This window comes from Panthera onca, chromosome Y, assembly GCF_046562875.1.
Source record: "Panthera onca isolate mPanOnc1 chromosome Y, mPanOnc1 haplotype 2, whole genome shotgun sequence".
NCBI classification, from domain to species: domain Eukaryota; kingdom Metazoa; phylum Chordata; class Mammalia; order Carnivora; family Felidae; genus Panthera; species Panthera onca.
Genome location: NC_138358.1, coordinates 21,875,646 through 21,900,587, shown reverse-complemented (window position 1 = coordinate 21,900,587; position 24,942 = coordinate 21,875,646). Strand labels below are relative to the sequence as shown.

At 39.7% G+C, this 24,942-nt stretch overlaps 2 protein-coding genes across 4 annotated transcripts in view; one reads left to right on the top strand and one right to left on the bottom strand.

Moving 5' to 3' along the window:
• LOC145714947 (eukaryotic translation initiation factor 1A, X-chromosomal) overlaps positions 1-24,942 on the top strand; it is a 795,969-nt gene that overhangs the window by 184,641 nt on the left and 586,386 nt on the right. The gene's annotated exons all lie outside the window — the stretch shown is intronic.
• LOC145714946 (putative gamma-taxilin 2) overlaps positions 21,525-24,942 on the bottom strand; it is a 54,282-nt gene continuing 50,864 nt past the window's right edge. For both annotated transcript variants that reach the window (XR_014137071.1, XM_081794500.1), the window contains one exon: positions 21,525-21,654. Coding sequence is in view for 1 of the 2 variants with exons in the window: in XM_081794500.1 (XP_081650626.1) it covers positions 21,642-21,654 (13 nt within the window). In the remaining variant the exon portion in view is untranslated. The remainder of the gene's footprint in view (positions 21,655-24,942) is intronic.

Here is a 24,942-nt window from a genome sequence, read left to right as displayed (position 1 = left end):
TAACCTAGTAGACAAACAAGGGTGGTGGCAGACCTATCTACTGAAAATGGCAGGCCAGAAGGGATTGGCAGGAAATACTCAATGTGCTGAATAGGAAAAATATGCAGCCAAGAATCCTTTATCCAGCAAGCCTCTCATTCAGCATAGAAGGAGACATAAAGATTCCCCAAACAAACAAAAACTGAAGGAGTTCATCACCAACAAACCAACCCTACCTACCAGAGATCCTAGGGGGACTCTGTGAGTGAAATGTTGCAAAGACCACAAAGGACCAGAGACATCACCACAAGTATGAAACCTACAGATAACACAATGACACTAAATTCTTAACTTTCAATAATCACTCTGTATGTAAATGGACTAAATGATCCAATCTAAAGATATAGGGTATCAGAATATATTTAAAAAAAAAAAAAAAAGACCCATCTATTTGCTGTCTACAAGAGACACATTTCAGACCTGAGGACACCTTCAGATTGAAAGTGAGGGCATGGAGAGCTATCTATCATGCTACTGGAAGTCAAAAGAAAGGTACAGTAGTCAAAGTTAAATCAGACAAATTAGATTTTAAACTAAAGGCTGTAAGAGATGAAGAAGGGCATTATGCCATAATTATAGGGCCTATCTATCAGGAGGAGCTAACAATTATAAATGTCTATGCATTCAATGTGGAGGCACCCAAATACATAACACAATAAATCACAAACATAAGCAATCTTATTGGTAAGAATGTGGTAATTGAACGGGGCTTTACTCCTCCACTTACAGCAATGGACAGATCATCTAGACAGAGAATCAATAAAGAAACAATGGCCCTGAATGATACACTGGACGAGATGGATTTGACAGGTATGTTCAGAACTTTTCATCGAAAAAACAGCAGAACACACATTCTTCTTGAGTGCAAATGGAACATCGTCCAAGACAGATCACATACTGGGTCACAAAACAGCCCTCAGTAAATATAAAAGAATTGAGATCATACCGTGCACACTTTCGGATCACAATGCTATGAAACTTGAAATCAACCACAGGAAAAGGTTTGGAAAACCTCCAAATGCATGGAGGTAAAAGAATATCCTACTGAAGAATGAATTGGTCAACCTGGCAATTAGAGAAAAAACAAAAAAATATATGGAACCAAATGAAAATGAAAACACAACAGTCCAAACCCTTTGGGATGCAGCAAAGTCAATCCTAAGGGGAAAACTCATTGCAATCCAGGTCTATCTCAAGATACAAGAAAAAAACCCAAATACAAAATCTAACAGCACACCTAAAGGAACAAGAAGCAGAACAAAAAAGAAACCCAAGGCCAGAAGAAGAAGAGAAAGAATAAAGACAAGAGAAGAAATAAATAACATAGAATCAAAAAAAACAAAAACAAAAACAAACAGTAGAACAGATCAATGAAACTAGGAGCTGGTTTTTTGAAAAAATAAACAAAACTGATAAAACCCTAGCCAGACTTCTCAAAAAGAAAAGAAAGAGAAGAACCAAATAGATACAATTGCAAATTAAAATGGATTTATCACAACCAATCCCTCAAAAATATAAGCAATTATCAGAGAATACTATGAAAAATTATATGCCAACAAACTGGACAACCTGGAAGAAATGGACAAATACCTAGACACCCACACACTACCAAAACTCAAACGGGAACAAATAGAAAGTTTGAACAGACCCATAACTAGTGAAGGAATGGTATCAGTTATCAAAAATCTCCCAACAAATAAGAGTCCTGGGTCAGATGGCTGCCCAGGGGAATTCCAGCAGACATTTAAAGCAGTTAATACCTAACCTTCTCAAGCTGTTCCCAAAAATAGAAATGGAGGGAAAACTTCCAAACTCATTCTATGAAGCCAGCATTACCCTGATTGTCAAACCAGACAGAGACCCCACTAAAAAGGAGAATTACAGGCCAATATCCTTGATGCACATGGATGCAAAAATTCTCAACAAGATACTAGCAAATCGAATTCAACAGCATATAAAAAGAATTATTCACCATGATCAAAGTGGGATTCATTCCCGGGCTGCAGGGCTGGTTCAATATTGGAAAATCAATCAATGTGGTACATCACATTAGTGAAAGTAAGGATAAGAATCATATCATCCTGTCAATAGATGCAGGAAAAGCATTTGACAAAATATAGCATCTTTCTTAATAAAAACCCTCAAGAAAGAGCTGGGATAGAAGGAACATACTTAAACTATGTTCATAAAAGCTATATATGAAAAGCCCACAGCTAATATCCTCAATGAGGAAAAACTGAGAGCTTTCACCCTGAGATCAGGAACACGACAGGGATGTCCACTCTCACCAACATTGTTTAACATAGTGTTGGAAGTCCCAGCATCAGCAATAAGACAAAAAAAAAAAAAGAAAGAAAGAAAGAAAAAGAAAAGAAATAAAGAAATAAAACACATCAAAATTGGCAAAGAATAAGTCAAACTGTAACTTTTTGCAGATGACAGGACACTGCAGGTGGAAAACCCGACAGACTCCACGAAAAGGCTGCTAGTACTGATACATGAATTTGGCAAAGCCATAGGGTACAAAATCAATGTATAAAAATCAGTTGTATTACTATACACCAATAATGAAGCAACAGAAAGAGAATTCAAGAAATCAATCCCATTTACAATTGCCCCAAGAACCACAAAATACCTAGGAATAAACCTAACCAAATATATAAAAGATCTGTATGCTGACAACCTTACAAAACTTATGAAGGAAACTGAAGAAGACACAAAGAAATGGAAAACATTCCATGCACATGGATTGGAAGAATAAATATTGTTAAATTGTCAATTCCAGCCCAAAGCAATCTACACATTCAGTGCAATCCCAATCAAAATTGCACCGGCATTCTACTCAAAGCTAGAACAAACAATCCTAAAATTTGCGTGGAACCACACAAGACCCCGAACAGTCAAAGTAATATTGAAAAAGAAAACCAAAGCAGGAGGCATCACAACTCTAGACTTTAGCCCCTACTACAAAGCTGTAATCATCAAGACAGTATGGTATTGGCACAAAAACAGACACATAGGACCAATGGAATAGAACAGAGAACCCAGGATTGGACCCACAAATGTAGGGCCAAGTAATCTTTGACAAAGCAGGAGAGAGGATCCAATGGAAAAAAAAGACATGAAAAATTACATATTAACGAATGGTGCTGCAAGAACTGGACAGCAACATGCAGAATGACACTAGACCACTTTCTTACACCATATACAAAAATAAACTCAAAATGGATGAAAGATCTAAATGTGAGACAGGAAACCATCAAAACCCTAGAGGAGAAAGCAGGCAACAACCTCTTTGACCTCAGCCGCAGTAATTTCTTACTCTACACATCTCCAAAGGCAAGGACATTAAAAGCAAAAATGAACTATTGTGACCTCATCAAGATAAAAAGGTTCTGCACTGCAAAGGAAACAATCAACAAAACTAAAAGGCAACCGACAGAATGGGAAAAGATATTTACAAATGACATATCAGATAAAGGGTTAGTATCCAAAATCTCTAAAGAACTTACCAACCAACACCCGAAAACAAATAATCCAGTGAAGAAATGGGCAGAAGACATGAATAGACACTTTTCCAAAGAAGACATCCAGATGGCCACCAGACACATGAACACATCCAGATGGCCACCAGACTCAGAACTCATGTTCAGAGAAATACAAATCAAAATCATATTGAAATACCACCTCACACCAGTCAGAGTGACTAAAATTAACAACTCAGGCAACAACAGATGCCGGTGAGGATGTGGAGAAACAGGAACCCTCTTGCACTATTGGTGGGAATGCAAACTGGTGCAGCTGCTCTGGAAAACAGTGTGGGGGTTCCTCAAAAATTAAAAATAGAACTACCCTATGACCCACCAATAGCACTACTAGGAATCTGCCCAAAGGACACAGGAGTGCTGATGCATAGGGGCACATGTACCCCAATGTTTACAGTAGTGCTTTCAACAATTGCCAAATTATGGAAAGAGCCTAAATGTCCACCAACTGAAGGATGGATAAAGAAGATGTGGTTTATATACACAATGGAATGCTACTTGGCAATGAGAAAGAATGAAATAATGCCATTTGCACCAACACGATTGGAACTGGAAGGTATTATGCTGAGTGAAAAAATTCAGTCAGAGAAAGACAGATATCATGTGTTTTCACTCATATGTGGCTCTTGAGAAACTTAACAGAAGACCACGGGGGAAATATATATAGTTACAACAGGCAGGGAGGGAGGCACATCATAAGGGACTTAAATACAGAGAACAAACTGAGGGTGGATGGGGGGGTTGCGGGAGGGAGGAGAAAGTGGGTTAGGGGCATTGAGGAGGGCACTTGTTGGGATGAGCACTGAGTATTGTATGTAAGCGATGAACCATGGGAATCTAACCCCAAAACCAAGAGCACACTGTACACACTGTATGTTAGCCAATTTGAAAATAAATACTTAAAAAAGTAAAATGAAATGAAATGAAATGAAATGAAATGAAATGAAATGAAATGAAATGAAATAAAATAAAATGAAATAAAATAATAAAATAAAATAAAATGAAATGAAATAAAATAAAATAAAATAAAATAAATTAAATAAAGCTAGAATATTTCATGATAGCCTTTAAAAGGTATTAATTTCTTTTTTACATCAGTGTAACAGGCCCACCCTTCAGTTTCTTGTGGGAGTCACTAAGGAAAAATATAGAAAAAACTTTGTGATACTTGGACAGTAATGCAGCAGTAAGGAAGGTCTGGAGAAAAGCATCTTCTCAGTAAAAAATGCTAGGCTTGATCTAGCTACTTAAGGAGACGACAACTCTCCCAACCCCCACAACTTCACAGGCAGGGTTTGAAACCCCACAAAAAGGCATTAGTGAATGTCAATTAAAGTTTAGTGGTTTGCATTCAACAGGAAAAAAAAGAAAAAAAGAACGGCAAAGCCTACTTGTAAAAGTAGTGCTTGTGAAAAGTAGAAGAAATGCCTCACAGTTCCTGTCATTTAAAAGGTATACAAAGTTTTTGTTTGTTTTCCAGGCACCTTGAGAGGGAACACTATAGATGTAATATGTATAGGGAAATAAAATATGGCTAAGTTACTGGAAACAAATCTCATACTCTAGATAACAGTACCTTCCCTGCATTTGCTTGTCACAACAGATGTAAAGTGAAGAAGGCTATATATAGATTGATGACATTACTTGATGAAAACACTAATTCTGTCAAGTTGTGTCAACTTCCAACAATAAGACTATAATGTTCAGAACGATGCCCACTAGGAATCAATAAATGTAGGCTGAAGTCGAGTCTGCACAAGAGTCACCATTTTAAAAATATTTAAATGTGTGAGCTCTACTCTCTATGACTGACTGTAAGACAGCCGTCAGGAAAATAAGGAGTCAGAACATACATATCCAGTCTACCAGGAGATGGCCATATTTGCTTCTACCTCAACAAGACATTAAGTGGCCCTACTAGTTACTGGCTTACATATATAAACACTGGCCTGAAAAACAGTTTTGCCAAATAAACCAGAGTACCCATTCCCCAGAGGACCTGTATACATCCTCCAGCCAAGGAAAAATTCCTATTCTCCCACATCAAACACAATGGGATTAGAGAGAATGTCCATTCAACAAAAGAGAATAAGCATAGAGAGACACATCAGTTCAAACATCCTCCAATTTACAATCTGCAGCAATGATGGGCAAAGGCCATCTCAAAACAACCTCCCTGTTTTTGAATACGACCATAAAAAATGTATAAAGTATTTCTTTAAAAAAAACTCCTAAAAGGTCTTAAAGCTTAGAAAATAGCAAGGAAATTCCAGATTCAAAATGGGAAAAAAGAACTCAGAGCACACAAAGTGACCGTCCAGTAATACAGGAACAGAAGCCAAATACCAAGGGTAAGGGTACTGGTAAAGGTGAATCTAATAGGAGACTGACCCTGCCCACAACCAGCGGGGCCCCAAAGGGCTGTCCTGTCACAAGTACCTCAGCCAAAAGCCAACCTGTCTTCCTAAGGACTTAAAACCTAATGATTCTACACTGCCAGGCCAGCACAGGGAACCCCAAGTGTCAACCAAGAGACACCTCAGACACCATTCAAATGAAATGCAACATGACTTAAAAAGGAAGGCAGGATCATCTTCTCCTTCATGGCATTCTTAAAGAAACCATATTTTTACATACAGTGCACAACACAATACAGACTCACCGGGTAGTGGGGGGCTTAGTTGTTAAGTCTGACTTTGGCTCAGGTCACAATCTCACAGTTCCTGAGTTGAGTCCCACATCAGGTAAGTCAAGCCCCACTTTGGGTGACCTCGAGCCTCACTTTGAATGAGCACAGGCCTCACTTCAGATGACCTCCAGTCCTGCTTTGGATGACCTGCAGCCCCACTCCAGGTGACCTCAAGCCCCACTTCTGGTGAGCTCAGTTCCCACACTGGGTGAGCAAGAGCACCACTCAGGTAAAACATGAGTCCTGGGGGAGACCCATTTCTCTCGCTCTCCTCTCTCTCTCTCTCTCTCTCTCTCTCTGTCTCCCCCTTTTGAGATTCTGTCTCTCTCTGTCCCTTGTTCACTTGCACCCTCTCTCTCTGAAAGAAAGAAAGAAAGAAAGAAAGAAAGAAAGAAAGAAAGAAAGAAAGAAAGAAAGAAAGAAAAAGAAAGAAAGAAAGAAAAGAAAGAAAGAAATTTTGAGAGGGAGAGAGAGAAGGAGACGGAGAAGGAGTGGGAGAGGAAAACTACCTACAACAGTCAGGCTCACACAGACCTCAGAACTTGAAACTAGTGAAAAGATATCTTCAAGGACAAAAAGAATCTTGCAGAAGTGACCAAGTAGATGTGAAAAACAATCATAAAAATATCTTTCAGAAAATAAATAAGGCAATGAATGAAATTAAGAACCAAGTGGAATGGGTTTAAGGGATGTATTTATTTACACACTCAAGTTGAAAAGAAAATTAGAAATGGAAGCTACTGAGAAGAAACTGCTGAGAACTCACCATGGAAAGCAAAGCAAAACAAAACAAACAAACAAACAAACAACAATCACAAAAACAGAAGAGTAGATGAGTCAGACTAAGTGAAAAGGTCTAATACAGGTAAAATCCAAGTCCTAAATCATAATTATAAATACATAATCTTCCAAAATAAGGCCAGAAACCTGCCATTTGCCAATAGGGTATAAGGGAGAGAAGTGTGGAATTCTCAAGCCCTTCTTCTTCCCTAGAAAAGGACAAAAAAGCTAAGTACTTCTGACCTTTGGTGATTTCAATATTCATGCTGTAATTTCAACAGTAACCATTAAAATAACAGTGAGAAATGGCTTAAATTCACCAAGGAAAGAGAAATAAAAGACAGCATCATTAAAAAAAACTAGCCAATCCAAAAGATGTGAAATGCGGCAGGGGAAAAAAACTGTACTCAAAAGCATGGACAAGTAGAAAGCACCACTGAAAAGTAACATGCATCAACAGATTACATCAACTTTAAATGGGCAACACAAAAAGCCAGAAGTATAGTGTATTGAAAACACAAATATAGCTCAGGTTTATCACCATTTAGCTATGACCTACAGATACCATAAAAGTGAAAACGAACTTAAAAACACTATGTGAATACTAAACAAAAGGATAAAATTCATGGGAGATATAGTACTTTTAATTTGCATGTCTTAACAGTCACAAAGTAGTTAAGTGTGAAACTAGCAAATATACAAGGAGAAATGGCCCAAACTGAATTCCTTGAAGGAGAATTTAACAGATAAATTGGAAGTGATCTGGAATTGATAGAATAAGCAGATAAAACAAGCTGCAGCAAAACAGAAGAGTACAAGAAAACAACTGATAAACTAGGCTACTGAACATAAATAGAACATTGCACCCAACATGTCTGGCTTTATATACAATTAGGAACTGAAAATGTATCCGCCATGCCAACCTCTTTGGCCAGGGGAAGAGCGAGCAAGAGTCTTGAACTTGCTGGGAGGTGAAGGTGACTCAATGATAAGTAGGGGTGTGTGTGTGTGTGTGTGTGTGTGTGTGTGTGTGTGTGTGTGTGTGTGTGTGTGTGTGTGTGTATGTGTGTAGGATGCTACATTTGAGTGCACAGTTATGCATTTGTGCTTCTGTTTCCACAAATGGATGTGTATCTGCCCACAAATGAATGGTTTTGCCCATAAGTTGAGGAGACAAATGTCTGGTAGGTAAAAATATAACTAGGCATGCAACAAGGTCACAAAAGTTTCTACTGTCACAAAAGAAACTACTGAATGTCCACCCAGTTTGGCTCTAAGCATGGTAGATCGGAATCAAGAATTCACTTCCTCAGATGAGACTTCTTTGATTACACATTTCTAGATTTGCTTTTTTTCCTAGATGACATAATACTCTACATGGAAAGCCTGAAAGACCCCACCAAAAAGCTGCTAGAACTGATAACATGAATCCAGCAAAGCCGCAGGGTACAAAGATCAACGTATAGAAATTAGTTGCATTTCTATACATCAATAATGAAACAACAGACAGAATTACCAAGGAATTGATCCTGTTTATAATTACGTTGTTTATAATTATATTAGAAACCATAAAATAGGAATAAACCTAACCAAAGAGGTAAAAGATCTGTATGCTGAAAACTACACAAAGCTTATGAAAGAAACTGAAGAAGACACAAAGAAATGGAAAAGCGGTCCATGCACTGGAAGACGACAAGCTTGTTAAAATGTTGACACTACCCAAAGCAATCTACACATTGAGATAATAGCAGCTTTCTTCACAGAGCTACTTTCTTTTAGGAACAAACAATGCTAAAATTTGTATGGAACCAGAAAAGAAATGAATAGCAAAAGATAACATTGAAAAAGAAGACCAAAGGTGGAGTCACCACAACCACAAACTTTAGCCTGCACTGCAAAGCTGTAAGCATCAAGACAGGATGGTATTCAAATATCATGTAGGATTGTGGGCTGTTCAAAATGCCTCATACCAAGTACATGAATAATCAGTCCAATGGTTATCCAAGCCCTACTATGCTCCAGAAGAGATTTTTTGGGGGTTTCAAATGGTACACTATGCTAGTTCAAATAAGTATAATACATTTGTGTAGAACAACACCCATCGCATGTAACTCGGGTTCCCCACAGAGTATCTATCACCTCCTAAAAATGATAAAGTGAATAAATAGAAATAAATAAAAATTAAAAAAAATAAAAGTGACTAAGTGGGTTCCCCTTCCAAAGTTGCTACTTTAATCAGCTTATCGAAATGTGAAAGTTACTGTAAACCTCATAGGAGTCTCAGGACAACATTTTGGGTAAATGTAAAGTATGAACAGGGACCAAGAGCCAAACTAGAAAACCTCCTAATGGTGCACACTAAATGGACTCCAGGAGCTACTCTTTTTATCAGTTCCCACATTCCCTCTATAAGTCTTCCACTCCCCCCTTTCTCTTTAGGCTGGAAGGAGTGAGTGAGGTTTACCTGCTTGCGACTAGCATTGCTTCTGGTATGCACAGGAAGTGGGTAAAGAAGAGCATGTTAAGCAAAGTTAACTTAAGCTTGAGCTCTCTGTGGTACAAGAAAGTGCTGAGTTCAAATACTGTCCCCTCCACCTTAGATGTGAGGTGATGCATCCCCTGTGAAATGGGAGTAATTATAGCATATTCCTACACCTGACAGAGCTGATAAGAGGGCAGGATGAGTTAAATGATCACAAAGGACTTGACAAAACAATTAAGTGTCAATTATTTCCACTGTTGCAGATCTAACCCTGTGCAAGGTGCTACACAAATACGAGTCTATTTAATACATACCCACAGCCCGGGAAGGCATGACCACTCCCTTTCCCTTTCCACACCTGTAGAATTTAAGCTTCACTAGCTCAATCAATTACGGTAACTCTGGGCTTTACAAGCCTCGCAATTCCCAGGCCATTTGTGTACAGTGCTGAAGCTTGGCTTCCACCTAGTTCATAGGATGAGAAAGCACTGACCCAGCTGAAAGTCCACGACTACAACACCTATCCAGCCATTATCTTCAGTTCGTATTTAGTTTGTTTACTCTACTAACCCCTTTCCCAGGCCCACATCTATCATCATTAAAATAAAAATCATGATCATCTCCAAGTTTCCTGGGGACACTCAGATAAGCACAGACATAAAAACTGCCTAGCTTCCTGGTCAGAGCTACCTACCGGACCAACAAATTAAAAACCTTACAGAATTCGGGTCACCTGGGTGGCTCAGGTGGTTGAGCATCTGACTTCAACTCAGGTCATGATCTTGAGGCCCTTGAGTGGGAGCCCCATGTCGGGCTCTGTGCTGAAAGCTCAGAGCCTGGAGCCTGCTTCAGATTCTGTGTCAACCTTCCTGTCTGCACCTCCCCCGCTCACACTCTGTCCCTGTCTCTCTCTCTCAAAAATAAGTATCAAAAAAATTTTTTTAACCCTTATAGAATTCAGAGTCCTACACCAATGCAAAAATTAAAGGCACACCTATATGCACTGTGCAAATACAGCAATTAAAACAATTAGGCTGACTGAGCACTTTTCTTTCCAAAGGGAAACACATCATCCTTTCCTTCTACCTTGCTAAAGTGCATCCACTCCCAAATTAACAAGTTCAGTAATTCCAGACTTCTGTTTGGTACTAAATGGCAAAACATGAGAATTCCAAGTCCACACATGCATGTATGAAACACACACACACACACACACGGCAAATGAATAAAGCTTCTCTTTACTGACTGCTGTAGGAAGGCACAGGAAAGAAGTGCTTTGAGAGTTCAGGGCCCAAGAGATGAGTTTGGGTGGATCTGAGTACAGCAGTAGGAGCAAAAAAAAAAAAAGTAAAGCAGACTAAGTGCAAGCACAGATGACTACAGGAATGGATATGCCACCTGATACGTTTTACATAATGGTGGTACTAGGTGTGCTGTCCTTGAAACACTGATTAGAGTACCAGGACATGAAAATATTCAAGTTATGGTATTACTGTATTTATGTACATGAAAACACAGAGTCTACTGAGGTACACAAACATGGACACAGACACAGATTGCCCAGGCTACTGGAAAGAGGTTTTTGAGGTCTACCCCACATCCAAGCAGATATGCCTTAAGGAGACAAATGGTACAAAGCAGGGATATGTTTTCTCAGCTGTCCAAGGACAGGGTCAGTACCTATGAATGAGTGAATGATATGAATATGGAAGTCTATCCTTCTCTTTGTCCTCTACTCAAAGTGGAAATTTTTGATGGTTTTATAGACTACATAAGCCACAGAGCAGCAGGCCAAGAATCTAGGTTTGTTTCAGTGCACAGTAAATAACGTCACAGAGCTGCGGAGGAATACAGAGACAGGGAAAATAAATTTTTCCTACATTCTCCTGGAGACCCAGGGAACAAACTACAGGAAATAAGGTACTACGTGAGGTAGACTTAGCAACCAGTGGGGACAGCCTGGAAAAAACCTGTCCACGTTTCCCTGCCCTACCTAGAAGAGCCACTTACACTTAACTTTTAACCAATCATCAGTAAGCCCCTGACAATATAAGATGCCAGCCACTATCTACTCGTGAGGACCTATCTCTCCTCTTTGCCATCATTGCATTCCCAGTCTTTCAAAGTACCTACCACATCACTTCTACACACTAACCAGTTACTAATCCAGTATTGTTTTGACAAACTTACTGCTATACTACTAGCAGGAATTTTCAGCCCTGGAGCCCTGTTCCATACTAATGACATTCCAGATTCTAGTACTAAAATGGCTGTATCCAGTTGCTGAGATCCTCTCACAATGACCTCCCCTAATCAGAATAAAATCTGGGCCTCTCCAGCTCTGCAAATCCAACTTCATGATGCAAGATCTTTTTGTCCTCTGAATCCATTCTCCAATCCCAGTGTGTCCTGCATGTCACAAGATAGATGATTCATTTTCAGAAACACCAAATAAAAGCTGTACTGTCTAGTTAACAGTAGGTTTACAAATATGTATGAACCTCCCCCGCCCCATAATGGAGTGCCAAACCCTTAGACACTTCACTTCCCGGTTCTTCTTCCCCTCTCCGTTTCCTGGGGCTTATTTTTTGTAGGCTTGCAATGAGCATGCACCAAAGAACTGAAGTCTCTTCGTCACCTTAGGAAATGTCCAGTCAGACTACTTTTTACCTTACGTGGACATAGGCAATGGCCAGGTAAGGCTGTAACATCTGTAGTACTCAGACAATGAGAAAAACAGGGGAGCAACCTGTACATGAAATAAACTGCCTTCTGTAACTGCCCTGAGTGTGCCTATCCATCAGACACCTGCTCTTGCAAGAACATTGATTAAAGCCCCCCCTTCACTGTGCTCCAAGTCTCTGAATCCTTCCGTTGACTGAGCCAGTGTGCATATTTCTCACATTGCATATTTTTAAGATGTGACATCCCCATCTTATTCATCATATTTTAGGTGACTCTAAAATACCTCTAATGAAAGCTAATCCTGCCCTCTTTCCACCCTAACTCATCAGTTCTGAATATTCCAGGCTAGGCAGGTATAACCACCAGACTATGACCTCAATAATGGGATATCTGTTTAACACTCTGATCCCGCCTGCCACTTTCCATTGTTTCCTTACGTCACTTTCATGATGTAGTCTCAGCTGACTTGGGAAACTTGTCAATAGTCATATAAGGGTAGCAGCTCCTGCTGAGAGTAAGGACAAGGAAAACAGCAAAAACAAATACACCAAAACATTTATTTTACATCTACCCTTGTTTTCATTATCTTTTAAATTTTAAATTTTTACTTACTGTTTTAAATGGAAGTACAGTTGACATACATATTACTACTCAATGCTCACCCCATTCGCAGTCCCCATTTGTCACCATACAATATTACTGACTACTTTCCCTATGCTGTATTTTTCATCCCTGAGACTTAATTTATTTTATAACTGGAAGTCTGTGCCTCTTAATCTCCTTCAGCTTTTTACTTAACCCTCACCCCTTCCCTTCTATCAACCGCCAGCTTGTTCTCTGTATCTATAAATCTGTGTTCTACTTGTACCCTTTGCACATCTTCTCACTGATCAACCATTCCCGAATGGCAGCAACACTACCATCTATTTACTTCTCCACCACAACTTCAAACTTGAAGTCTTGGGGAGCATACATTTCCCTTCAACTACCTAAAAGTCACCGTTATTCACTTCAAACTGCCCCTGGAAAAGGCATCGCCTCTCTCTTCAAAGAGAGGTGACTTATTCCTTTATTTAATGTTTATTTTTGAGAGAGAGAGAGACCACATACACACAGAGTGCAAGCAGGGGACGGGCAGATACAGAGAGGGAGACACAGAATCTGAAGCAGGCTCCAGGCTCTGAGCTGTCAGCACAGAGCCTCATGCAAGGCTAGAACGCAAGAATCATGAGATCATGACCTCAGTCAGTGTTAGACACTTAACCAACTGTGCCACCCAGGCGCTCCTTGGTGCCTCTAGTTCTAAGTGACTTCCCCCATCCTGTGAGAAGGTCTGCTCTGGAACCCTTAACCAAAGCTCCACAATGCATCTCAGTGCTTAAAGCATTCACACATTCCTTACTTGGATCCAGACTTCCACCTCCTGTTCTCCCATTAGGTTCAAGGGGGAAAGGATGTCTTACAACTATCAGGATCCATTTTCCTCACAAGACCCCAAATCATCCCATTCCTGATTTTTGTAGTTGTTGCGCTTTAGTTTGGTTTGGTGGTGTTTGACTGTTCTGTCTCTCCACTAAGGTATATCATGCTGGTGTGATAAAGGTCCCTAGTGGGTCTCAGCCATCGTCAAGGTCCTGGGAGCCTGCAGTGGTCCACTCTACAGTCTTGTGCCCTTGAACCCTTGGCTTGAGCCAAGCTACATAGGACAGTGATACAGAAAGTTCCGTAATTGTCTGCCCACAGAATCAACCAGCAAACAAGCTCAAACATCACTTCCTCAAATGTCTCAGCGTATGGCAGAAGGTCAAGCTCTCAAATCCAAAGTAAGTACTTCAAACTTCTGCTACTTCTTAATATCTTTCAGGACACAGGCTTTTATGTGGTGGCTGATCAGTGTGGTTGGACCAGTGGGTAAACATAGTACGCCAGATATCTCCTTCTCTCTCTCCATCCCTGCCCTTTGAAAAATTCACAGTGACTACTAATCTGTGTGGTCTCTTAAGATGTGACTTCTTTATAAAACCAGAAGAGCAGTCACCAGAGTTGACACAACAGACCCATCAAGCTGGACAACTCAACACCTTACAGGATTCTAATCCTAGTTCTCACAGGTAAAAGAAAGTAGCTCCTTACTGGAGCCATGCACAAAAGGAGAATGGATCTTGATTGAAGTGGTTTACCAAAGCAGTGAGAAAGGTCTGGAGATGGGGGAAGAGGGAGAAACCAACAAAGCAAGGCATTACCTGAATGAGAAAATGCTTGGTCTGCCTATAGACATACTAACATGTTCTCTCCCAAAGAAATAAACTTTGAGAAAAATGAAAAACAAATCAGTAAAACACATAAAGTGAAAACAATTTCTGACTGAATATACTGATAGTCACCTACAGAATGCGGATCATGTTTAGATGGCATTTGGTGTACATACTATAAAGGTGACTGGGTTATGTGTGAAACAGGAATACCTGAGGAATACCTCAGGATCTTAACTACGGGGAAAAGAGGAATGGATACTTCTGGGGTGATCCTGCTTTCCAACATGGTATTCCCTAACCAGAAGAAAGATTGGAATTCTCTTTACAAAAGGGGAAATCCCTTGAAAGTTTCCTCAAAATGCTGTCAAGTGTGGGGAGGGCAGGAGGCAGGATGTCTATTCTGTATCAAGAAAATGCCAGGTAGCACTGTTAGTAAGACACTCACTGAATCTTTAGAGTGCCCTGATGAGAAAGTGTATTATTACCATTTACCAAGAAAACGGGAGGCTCAAGAGAAGTTACACACTTTTGCCAAAGTCATATAATTAATGAACGCGGCACTCAGGACTTTTACTTAGATCTTCATGATTCTTCTATAAGGAAACAACATCCTGTTTGTAAAAGAGTACACTAATGAATTATCGTTCAATTCAGAAATATCCTTATGTGCGAATTCACTCTTATAGAAGTTTTGGTGGACTGTATATGCCTGAATAAACCAACCACAAAGCAGAACAAGGAAATCTGACCCTAGGACCACTAGGTCCCAGACAAATATCCCTGTAGTTTGGTCCAAATTCCCAAGTGGACAGCCAAGTCCATGTGTCTTGACTCCCATTATTCACTTTTTCCTGTTCTGCTGTGTGTGTGAGACACAGTGAAACAGCAAAACAGCCCTTGGGGTCATACACTGAGCAGAAATGCTCTCCTGTCTTCCTGATGCTGATGATGTCTGATCAGAAACAGGTATGATGGTACATCACTAAAGCAAAGATGCTTTTGCCTAGGCAGCAAAAACACTATGCTGCACTGAACACAATAGTATTTTACTAGGCTGGAAATCCTCAATACTCGATGGATGTGCTTGAATGAAAACAACCAACACCTGGACCTGTCCTAGTACGTGTTAGAAGTGGAAGTGACTATACTTATGGCTCCTATGTTCTTGTACAATGGCCATTAGAGACCTCTTTGAGTTAATGCAGTCAAGATTCCAAGGAGAAGATAGATGCAACCACTCAGGTGTGTGCATGCTCTTCCTTCCTTCACCCCTCCCCACACTCACGCACACACACACACACACACACACACACACACAGACACACACACACACACACACACACACACACATACCCACACACACACACAAATGAATGCTCAACCATCACACATGTAAGCAACCAAGGCATGCTAGATTTCCCATACAATAGCGTAACCCATTTTCCATTTACTTACTCTGTGTCCTTACTCATCATTAGCCCTGCCTCTGGGTTTCCGATTTTGAGAAGGAAAGAGCTAGAATGTAACAATAACAAGAAGGACAAAGGAAAAATGGAAGGATCTTTACTAAATAAGTGACTGGATGCTGCAGAAGTCCTGGTCCAGACCTCAACACCCCTTTGGCCTGAACACCCCTGATAAAGCAAGAATCCCCACCTTCCAAATACTCCCAGGCTTTCACAACCCGTTAAAAAGTATTCAACGCATTGCTATAGTTAGAAAAGGTGCACAAACTGCTAGGACATAACTCTGGAATTCTACCACCTCTCTGAGCTCACCTCATTGAGATGTAAACTATCTCCCTCTTCTGCTCACCCCTCCCAGGAAGACCCAATGTGTCTGTGGAAATTGGATTGAGAATGCTTAAGTCTATGTCTACTATGTTTACTTCATCTCCAATGAATGCATACTTGAATCTGTTTTGGGGAAAGATTATGAGGGGGAGCATTCTTTTGGTTGCAGGATCCCACAGATGGACAAGGTGTCTGCAAAAGAAAATGAAGAGATTATCTGATCTGTCTGGGTAAAGATTACCCAGATTTAGCAGATGAAGTGCCTTAGTTTAGAAGAAGTTAAACTGGACTTTAGTTCTTGTGGGGAAGAGGAATCCATGACAGGAGTTCATTAATCCAATAGAGGGGTCTGTGTTGTTAAGAAGATCTGGAGTCCCCTCAAACAGAAATTTCACTTTGTGCACCTCACACTACAATCCAGGCTCACAACCCAACTCTCCATTTTATCTTTATGCAAGCACCTCTGGCACTACCACCACCTTCCCAGACGCTGAACACACCACTGCACCTTAATTATGTCTAATGCTGTGTTCACAGCCCATCTGAAACATCCCAGTATTCTCTTGCAATTCCAGTCTCGGTTCAAAACAAGCCACTTGCAATTCCAGTCTAAATTCAAAACAAGCGACGCCCATTACCTCTGAACTTTGCTAGATCAATACATGTGTTTCCTTCTACCTTTCTTCACTGTTTACCAGTTCAAGTATTGTCAAGTTCACACTGCAATAGTCTGAGTTGCACAGTCTCAATCTTCATACTTGCTTTTGCTACTTGATTCCAGTATATGTAAAATCCTCACTTACTCCAGGCACGGTGCTATACAGTATATACAGTACACTCTTGAACTTTAGAACCTTAGACATGGTTATAGAGAGAGATGTCTCACTCATAAGAACTAGCCCTCAAAAATCTCTGAAACTCAGGTTCATACAGGAATCCTTTTCAACAGAAACTGTTCTTAAGCTTCCTTTGCAGGGCATCTATTTAACTTTTTTTTTTTTTTTTTTTTTAATCTCCTTTTAAAACACATATGATCACTGATTGCATGATTATCTGTGAAAAGACTGGTACCAGGTTCCCAGCATGTTTACCCTAAGTATTCTGCAAGGAGCCCCCACTCATTCACTTTGTGGTAACTGAGGAAACAGTGTACTATGTGTCAGTTGCACATGTAGCACTTGAAGCAGAATCTGACAGAAATAGGTCATTTACTCAGATCTCCAAAGTGCTCTCTCTGGTAAACTCATGACAAGGGACACAGATTTCTGTTACCCAGGAGTTCAAATGGTGCCAAAAAGGCTAAATAAATAATCCATCAGATGAGTTACCAAGTGCCTCTCATATTAACCCGTGGGGCTGGATATTATCTCCAACAAGTAACTCACATTTCTTCCTGCTTAAAATCCTTCGCATTTTAGCACATTCTCACAAAACTTCCCCCATTTGTCTTTAACTGCATTATCTCTGTCCTCAGAAAGCCAAACCTTTCTGAGTGGCTTCACTACTCTTCTCTAGTCTCACTATATCCACTGAAGACAAACTGTGCCAGGTAGGTATTGTCTATCTCTTCCTTGTCAGACCCTTGTGACCCAAGAAACTTTTAATTAGTTGGGTAGGATTCCTGCAGTACTGTGCCTCTAGGCACTCTGAGCTTATTGTCAAGTGCTGCCCCACCTTCCAGGTTCAGTTTAAGTACCATCACTTACCACCTACCTCTGGGGTATGGGGATTCCTCACCCAACTGCCTCCCCTTTTTGTGTGTCCTGTGGCTTTTACTTTGAAATCAGTAACTTAGGTTCAATAACTTAGCAGCTCTTTTAACTTTTAATATAACTCATTTACAACTAAGTGAATTTACTTACTTGTGATAATTGAATGTACTGCCACTCAACTCCTTTTTTAATGTGAACTACACCGCATTTGTTAATTCTGTTGCCACTGGGCCCGGCAAGCCCACTCTGAAGTGGGGAGCTCGAGGGGCGCCTGGGTGGCTTAGTCAGTTAAGCATCCAATTTGCTTTAGGCTCAAGTCATCATCTCATGGTTTGTGAGTTAGAGCTCTACATCAGGCTCTGTCCTAGTAGCTTGGGGCCTGTTTGGGATTCTCTCTCTCCCTCTCTGTCTCCCCCTCCGCTGCTTGGTCTGTCTCTCAATTAATTAATTAACTAATTAATTAACTAATTAATCAACTAATTAATAATCAATCCATCCATCAATCAATCAATCAATTAAAGTGGGGAGCTCGAGGCACCTGGGTGGCTCAATCAGTTAAGCATCTGACTTCACGTCAGGTCATGATCTCTCGGTTTGTGAGTTCAGGCCCCATGTCAGCCTCTGTGCTGACAGCTCAGAACTTGGAGCCTCCTTTGGATTCTGTGTCTCCCTGTTTCTCTCTGACCCTCCACTGCTTGTGCTCTCTGTCTCTCTCAAAAATAAATAAAAACTTTAAAAGAAGAAACAGAGCTTTTTTTGGGTGTGTCACCGTTTTTTAAACTGCAATCACTCCACCTCCATTCCTGACACCCTTACCACTGTGCACCTATGCACATGTACCTGTGCACATGTGGTAAACTTGTCTCTTCTCCCAGTGAGATAAAAGCCTCAACAAGACAGGGATGGTGGCAGCAATGGTGGTGGTCAGTGTAGCTGAGCATATCCTATGGTATAATACATGTCTAGTGTGCATGAGTCTGTGAATAAGCAGATAGTAAATGATGGAATGCCATAATTCTCAGCAAAATTATGGGTGAGAGAATAGAGTCAAACTTGAAGGTAACAGAGGCTCAGAAAGCCCTCTAGCCCATAGTTTCTAATGCGGATGACAACAGTTTTTGTGTTTCTTTTCTTCTCCTTCTTCTTCTTCTTCTTCTTCTTCTTCTTCTTCTTCTTCTTCTTCTTCTTCTTCTTCTTCCTTTTTTTTTTTTTTGGTACTTTTTTTATTTAAAAAAAATTTTAATGTTTATTTATTTTTGAGAGACAGAGAGCATGTGTGTGTGAGTGCTGGAGGGGCAAAAAAGAGACACACAGAATGCAAAGGAGGCTCCAAAATCACCAAGTGGAAGATTATGACTTGAGCCGAAGTGAGGCAGTTAACAAACTGAGCCACCTAGGTGTCACTCTTAGGGTACTATTTGAAAGAGAGTACAATGGAAGTTTTGTAAAAGCCTATATACTACAACCAAGATGAAAGCCCCATATAAGGAATGAACTGAACACTGCTTCTAGAACGTAACAAACATTAGGCCTGTGCCTACTTATGACTACTTATGACTAGGGAGCAAATAAAATTATACTCACAAAGACAGTCATTGGTTTGTAGCGCGTCCAATGCTTCAAGTGCTTCTTTGGGCTTCGGGCTGAAAAGACAATGATGGGCATTATATTGCCATTAAAAATAATGCATTTAACGTGTCAGGTGGTCAAACCTGGTATTACCAGATTCCGAGAACAAAGCATCGTTCAATGATTCCTCCTGCCAGAAAAGTATAGAAGAGACGTGCACGACTCCTACCTTAGCGTCTGCCGGGAAGACTGTCATTGCTTTCGCAGCCATAGAACACGTTTTAAATAGGTCGACAGGACCTAATCGTACTTTATTGGCAATATTGGGCGAGGCACTCAAGAATGAACTCACGTGTCAAACACCACTAATCCAATGCCTAAGAACTTGGGTGCTAACCGTCAGCGTGGGGCAGTATGACCTCCAGCTGAGAGGCAAGACCCAGCCGTTCTCTAACCCCAGCCACCAAAATGGAATTTCACGGGGCTGCACAAAAATATTTCCACCCAACAACTATGGACTCATAATGTTGAAATACGATCAGCCCTTTTCTCAGGATGAAAGCAGATAACGTTGAATCCAAAGCAGCCCACTTTACTCAGACAAACCGCTGTGAAGGAAAAATACCTCTCCACTTCCCGGGCAACGCCATCCGTGATCCTGAGAAGGAGGAAATCAGGTGACAGACAATTTCAGTTCCGGGCTTCCACTTACTGCAGAAATGCAAAAATTCCTTTTTTTGTATTTTCTAGAGAAACAAGGATGGAACTGAAATTACTAAAATGATCAGATTTCTCCTATTAATTTACCAGTGGTAGTTATGCAACAGAACACTTTGCAGTACAAACAACCTATCCATTAAAAACTATTTTCACTCATCCTCAAACTGTTTACTAAAACTCAAGAACAAGCAGAATATATGATCCTTTCTACTAAATAACCTAATTTCTTTGTTCTAGATTGGTGGTGGTTACACAACTTTTGCAATGTACGAAAACCCTCTGAATCTTACACTTTGAAGGGTAAACTGAACAGCATGTGAAATATATGTCATCTAAAAGCTAAACATTCAACACCCTGTATTGCCTTGTGGGCAGTGGTTGCACAGCTTTGTTAATGCACTTAAAAACTACCTCACAATTCACTTTACTGGGAGGAACTGTAAGTCATGTTAACTTATGACTCAACTCAAAAAACAAAAACAAACAAACAAAACAACACAGTATTCATCAGTCCACTGGTCTAACCCATCTTCAAGACAGCAAGAGCTGAATAAAATCTAGACTCTTCACTGCTGTTTTCCCAGCAGGGATTCAGTTCTTTATGGCTTCCAAAACCATCCTATACATTTTTCTGTATTTCTCAGATCACTTTGATGATTTCACTTCTACTTCTGGATACCTCTCCCAGGGGTGTTACCTTAATTGAACAGATTCCTCCTAGACTCTACAGCAGACAACCCAGGATACCCACTTTCCTATTATTTTTTTCTGATCATTTTCTTTTTTTATTGTTCTCCCAAAGAAAACATTCTTCCCCTCCAAACTGAATAGTACCAAGTAACATTCTTTTATGACTAGATGATTTTCAGGCTACTGTTACTGAAATACATACATGGGCGTGGGGAAATCTGAAATACCCACATCTTGGAAGATTAAAGTGACTTTTAACACATCTGGTTGAGATTCTCTCTAACTGTGCTTAAGTGAAACTCTACTCTAAAAAATGGTTTCTTTACACATCTGTAAGCAGAAAGAGTTTCCAAGTGTGTGCTTACTCTTTCCCACAGGTTCTGTGTAAGGGAAAACTTTGAATGCTCAGTATAAGGAAATTAAATATACTTACCCACTGTATGCCCTTTAGTTGAGTGACACAGTGTTCATGAATAATGGTTACCTTTTAGAAAAAGCATTTACTCCAAAATTATCACTACGTATCAGGAAATGTAACAAATAATTTGGCAAAATAAACTCCAACCTCTGCAAATTACACTCCTCAATCAGGGTCTGGCCCCTCTACGTGATAGATTTTCTTTTTTGAAGAGTAAAAGCAGTTGTCTCAGGCCAGGCAGGCATGCGCTTTTCACATCTCACATCATTTCACGATACTGGAAAAGTCCCAAGGCAAGTAGATTAAATGTATGGGAACATGAGCTCCCATCCCCTTCTCCACTCCTAGACACCTCAGGAAATTGACCATCAGTCTATAGCACCCTGAAAGTCTAAGTATGATGGTCGAGGACTTGGAATATACCTCGATATAATTCATCATTTAAATATGTTGTTGCTTGTGAGGGCCTGAGATTGACAAAAAGCTCCTGTCCCAGATGAGGTGGTCCCCAACACATAGCCAGACAGGACTTAAAGCTAACTTTATTTATATAAAGATCATTTCAGCTACACCGTCCTGCATCAACTAGTGACTTTTGGGGTCTAACAAGCAGCACACTACTTTCCATCTTAGAGGATGTGGTGAGAGTTTCTACCAGGTGTCCTTTTGTGTCACTTACATACAAAAACCCAGTTTGATTTATTTTGCTTCATCAATTCTTCATGTTCTAGCTTTTGTTGATGTGTCAGGACCAGTGAGTGCCCTTGCATGTGCAGTCCTCCAAACACAACTGCATAAAATTGGAATTATTACTCCCACTTTCTTAAACTAATGTAAAAGTAAAGTTCTGAGAATTTAAGTCATTAATCCAAGATACTACAAGAAGTGGCCATCTAAGTGAGAACGAAGGCTTGAATCTTGAACTTTTATACTCCCACGTCCACACTCTTCCATTTGGTAAGTATCACCTTTGAGACAGACAAACCTCCAAAACAAAACCACGTGGATTTGTGTTTGGCTGAGACAATTAGGGATTTATCATATCATTAAACATTGTGCCAACATTGTATCAATGAGAGCACAAGCAGGGGAGGGGCAGAGAGAGAGGGAGACACAGAATCCCAAGCAGGATCCAGGCTCTGAGCTGTCAGCACAGACTCGAACTCACAAACCGCGAGACCATGACCTGAGCCAAAGTTGGACGCTTAACAGACTGAGCCACCCAGGTGCCTCTCTTAAAACTTATTTGAAAAGCAACAAATAAATCCATCCATTATTAGAGAGTTTGATGTTACATAAAGTTTCCTTCCCTAGATTGCTGTTCCACAAACTGTTTATAACTTTTTTTTACATCCATTTAGATTTTTGTCTTTTACATTTTTTCTCATTCTGGAACAATTACTTATTGTATTTCCTTGCCTAGTTTTCATAAACAATTGTTTCCTTTCACCCTTATTATTTCTAAGTAGTTTATATTATCATACATATTTACTAGAATTCTTAACCCTTAAAATCCTTAATTTCTAGTGAAATGCCTAGCAGGCAATTGTGGGATGTCTTTTACACTAGCATTTTACACTAGCATCTTTACGCTAGCACTGTCAAACTTATAAGTACATTATAAATTGCAGAAGCATGCTATTCCTCTTAGTAAATATTTCCTTGTTCCATGGAAAATGTTTACTAATATATTCAATTTCTCTGTTATATAAAGCCAAAACTAGATAAACCTATGTTCAATTATTAACGGTTCATTACTCTATCTTATCTGAAAATGATCTAGATACTCAATGACTATCCACAATTTACCTTAGCAAACTTTAAAGTTTCAAGTTAGCAAAAGATTTAGGGAAACCATTTCACTATACATGCTATAGCATTGCTGAAAACTTCACCAGAAATCTCATTCCACTTACACCTCTCTAAATCCCTTGCTTTTATTTTTTAATATATTTGGATTACTCATGAAAATATCGTAAAACATTTTTTAAAAGTCATCATACTGAGTTATTTTTCTTGCTTGCAAATTTTGTAACAGAAATAATAACATGAACTTACTTATTAAGCCCATATAGAATAAAAGTTGTATGTCTGTATTATGCTTAATGCTGGCAAATCTGAAGGCATACTTTATAAACTTAAAGTGAATTTTATGATTTTTTTTTTTTTTACTGTAAATTAACCCCAGTCACATAAACTTAACAAATATTTGGGTTAGCACCAATATTTCTGCCAGTCTAAAAAATACTAAATTAGAAAAGCCTTTTTTTTTTTTTTTTTTTGAGAGAGAGACAGAGACAGAGACAGAGAGAGAGAGAGAGAGAGAGAGAGAGAGAGAAAGAGAGACTCCCAAGCAGGTTTGGAACTGTCAGTGAGATCATGACCTGAGCTGAAGTCGGACACTTAAATGACTGAGCCACCCAGTGCCCCAAAAAGCTTATTTTTAAGCCAAATAAAAATAACTCTATCACAAATTAATTTGAATAAAGTACCCAAAGGAGCGCCTGTGTGCCTCAGTACATTCAGCATCTGAAATTTGGTTTCAGCTTAGGCCACGATCTTAAGATTCATGGTATCAAGCCCTGGGCCAGGCTCTGCAGTGGCAGGGCTGACAAGAAGTTCTAACAGTTGTAAACAATCCTGCCCCTCAACATGGGACCACCCAAACATATAAAACAACAACAAACATAAAGGAACTAATCAATAGTAACACAATAAGAGTAGGGAACTTCAACACCCCATTTCTATCAATGGACAGATCATCTAACAGAAAATAAATAAGGAAACAATGGCTTTGAATGACACACTGCACCAGATGGACTAAACAGATATAATCAGAACATTCCATCATAAAACAGCAGAATACATATTCTTTTCAAGTGCACATGGAACATTCTTTGGACTAGATCATATATTAGGCCACAAAGCAAGTCTCAACAAATTAAAAAAGATTAAAGTCCTATCATGCATCATTTTTGATAACAGTACTATGAAAGTAGAAATCAACCACAAGAAAAACTTGGAAGGAACACAATTATATGGAGGTTAAATGAAATGCTGCTAAAGAATGAATGAGTCAATGAAGAAATCAAAGAAGAAATGAAAAATAATGTGGAAAACATGAAAATAAAAATATAATGGTCCAAAATAGTTGGTAGGCAGCAAAAGCATTTCTGAGAGGAAAGTTTATAACAACACAGAAGAAATACAGATGGCTAACAGACACATGAAAAGATGCTCAATGTCACTCATCATCAGGGAAATAATAATCAAAACCACACTGAGATACCACCTCACACCTGTCAGAATGGCTAAAATAAGCAACTCAGGAAACCACGGCTGTTGACAACTGTGGAGAAAAGGGGAACTCTCTTGCACTGTTAGTGGGAATGCAAACTGGTGCAGTCACTCTGGAAAACAGTGTGGAGGTTCCTGAAAAAATTGAAAGCACTAGAATGCAAAAATTCCACTATCAGGTATTTACACAAAAGATACAAAAATATAGGTTTGAAGGGGCACATGTACCCTAGGAGTTACAGCAGCACGATCAGCAATAGCCAAACTA